Source organism: Asparagus officinalis, chromosome 4 (genome assembly GCF_001876935.1).
Source record: "Asparagus officinalis chromosome 4, Aspof.V1, whole genome shotgun sequence".
NCBI classification, from domain to species: Eukaryota; Viridiplantae; Streptophyta; class Magnoliopsida; order Asparagales; family Asparagaceae; genus Asparagus; species Asparagus officinalis.
The window spans coordinates 110,529,483-110,531,618 of record NC_033797.1 but is presented as its reverse complement, the minus strand read 5'-3'; the positions used below and the strand labels follow the sequence as shown (position 1 = coordinate 110,531,618).

At 37.2% G+C, this 2,136-nt stretch overlaps 1 protein-coding gene across 1 annotated transcript; it reads right to left on the bottom strand.

The window, feature by feature from the left end:
• Window positions 242-913, bottom strand: LOC109839150. Its single transcript, XM_020407578.1, has one exon. The coding sequence runs from the start codon at window positions 911-913 to the stop codon at window positions 242-244; it is 672 nt and encodes a 223-aa protein (XP_020263167.1).

The following is a 2,136-nucleotide window of genomic DNA, read 5'->3' as shown; positions in this document are numbered from 1 at the left end:
CTGGAAGTTAGTGTAGAAAATCAGCAAGGACTTGACATGTCTGACATGATTTGGCATAAGCCACTGCATCTGCAATCATTATCGGCTAATAATAGCCTAGACAACAAATCTGGTCCTGAAGTTTGGGACTTAGTTGATGAGCTCCACATGTACTATTGTAGACTTGTTTTAATGCTTCTTGAGCTTCACTTGGTGATAAGCACCGGAGAAATATGTTGTCGAATGATCGTTAATATGGAGTCTATGTAGTAGTATCATAGAAGAAGCGTGAAGCCCTTCTTTGAATGGAGAGTGCTTGCTTTAGACTATCAGGTGATATTCCCTGCAAGACATAATCAATGATTAGGAAGCACCAACCATTAGCCTCGAAGTGAATTGGCATGGCATGTACTTTGTTGGATTCGAGAATTTGCCTTGGGGAACGTAATTGATGGATAGCTACTGATATATGCTTTGTAGATTTAGAAGTCAAGTCAAGAGTAGCTACAAGAGATGCCAAAGCATTTGCATAAGTGTTTTCAAGGTGGGCTACAAAACTGATGTAGAAGCCTTTGAATGAATGGACAAGCTTCCTTAATGCTTCATGGCAAGGTATAAGATTATTGTGGCAGACTTCATATTCTCCTTTAATTTGATTAACGATAAATTTGCAATCACCGTATGCTTCAAGGTATTTGATGCCCATGTCTTGAGCAAGTTGTAAGCTAATTATAAGGGCATTATACTCAACCATATTATTGTAGTATGGCTTGGTCAATGAGTAGGCTCGAGGAAGGACATGTCCACGAGGATCGATCAGCACTACCCTCACTCCTGCAGCAATTGTCCCTTTATGGTTGCACCTTGACACACCGTCAAAGTTAAAATTATCATATCTAGATTTCTGAGGCAGCATTTGACTCAAGGACTTCATCTGGGATGTCTTCAAAGAGTTTAGAAGATTCGAGTATATGGTGGTCCACTAAAAAGTCGATTATCACTTGGCCTTTAGTTGCTTTCTGTGATATGAATATCACATTATATTGTGAAAGTAATATTGTCCATTTGGCTAATCTAAAATTTAGTGATCCATATTTTTTCATAAGTATCCATAAAGGATTGACTCTCGAGATGATGTGGATAAATTGACTAGTGGAATAGTGTCGCATCTTTTGGTATGCGAAGACCAATGCTAGACATTCCTTTTTAACTAGATTATAGTGATGCTCGACACTAATCATGGTTTGGCTAAAATAGTAAATTACTTGCTCATAGCCATTGCCATTTTTCTGGACAAGAAGTGCTCCAAGGGAGTGATCCATTACCCTGATGTAGATAAAGAACGATTTACTATATACTGGTGTAGATAAGACAAGTGGTTTCGTGCGATGACCCTTGATCTCGTTAAAAGCTTCTTGACAAGCATCATCCCAAATGAACAAGACACCTTTCTTTATCAACCTTTGAAATAGTTGACATTTCCCAGACAAGTTAGTGATAAACCTAAAAATATAGGCTAATTCTCCATGTAGACCTCTTAAGTTCTTTGAGATTTCTCGGAGGTGCATCTCTTGGATGGCTTTCACTTTTTGGAATCTACATGTATTCCTTTGAAGGCTACAATAAATCCTAGGATTTATTTGATGATATACCGAGGAAAGACTTAGTTGGGTTCATCTTGAGTTGATGTTTTCTTATAATTTCAAACATCGTTCTCAAGTCATTGATTTGATCTTGCTTGTGACACCTTTTGATTGCAAGGTCATCGATGTAGCATTCTACTGTCTTACGCAAGTGTTCACAAAAGATCAAGTTATGCATTGATAATTTGCTCTGATATTTTTTAGGCCGAAAGACATTACTGTATAACAGAAGACTCCTAAGGGTGTCTTAAAAGCTGTATGCTTCCAATTATCTGGATGCATTTTGATTTGGTTATATTAAAAAAAACCATGACATCTTCTCAACCATGCACATGTTATCTACAATGACGTCCATGATAGGGAGAGAGAATTCAGCCTTTGGACAAGTAAGATTAAGATCTTTGAAATCAATATAGATCTGAATATTGCCATTCTTTTTTATCACCATTATGATGTTAGCTAGTCAATCAGTATGTTGTCCTTCACGGATGAATCTATAGTCAATGAGTTTATA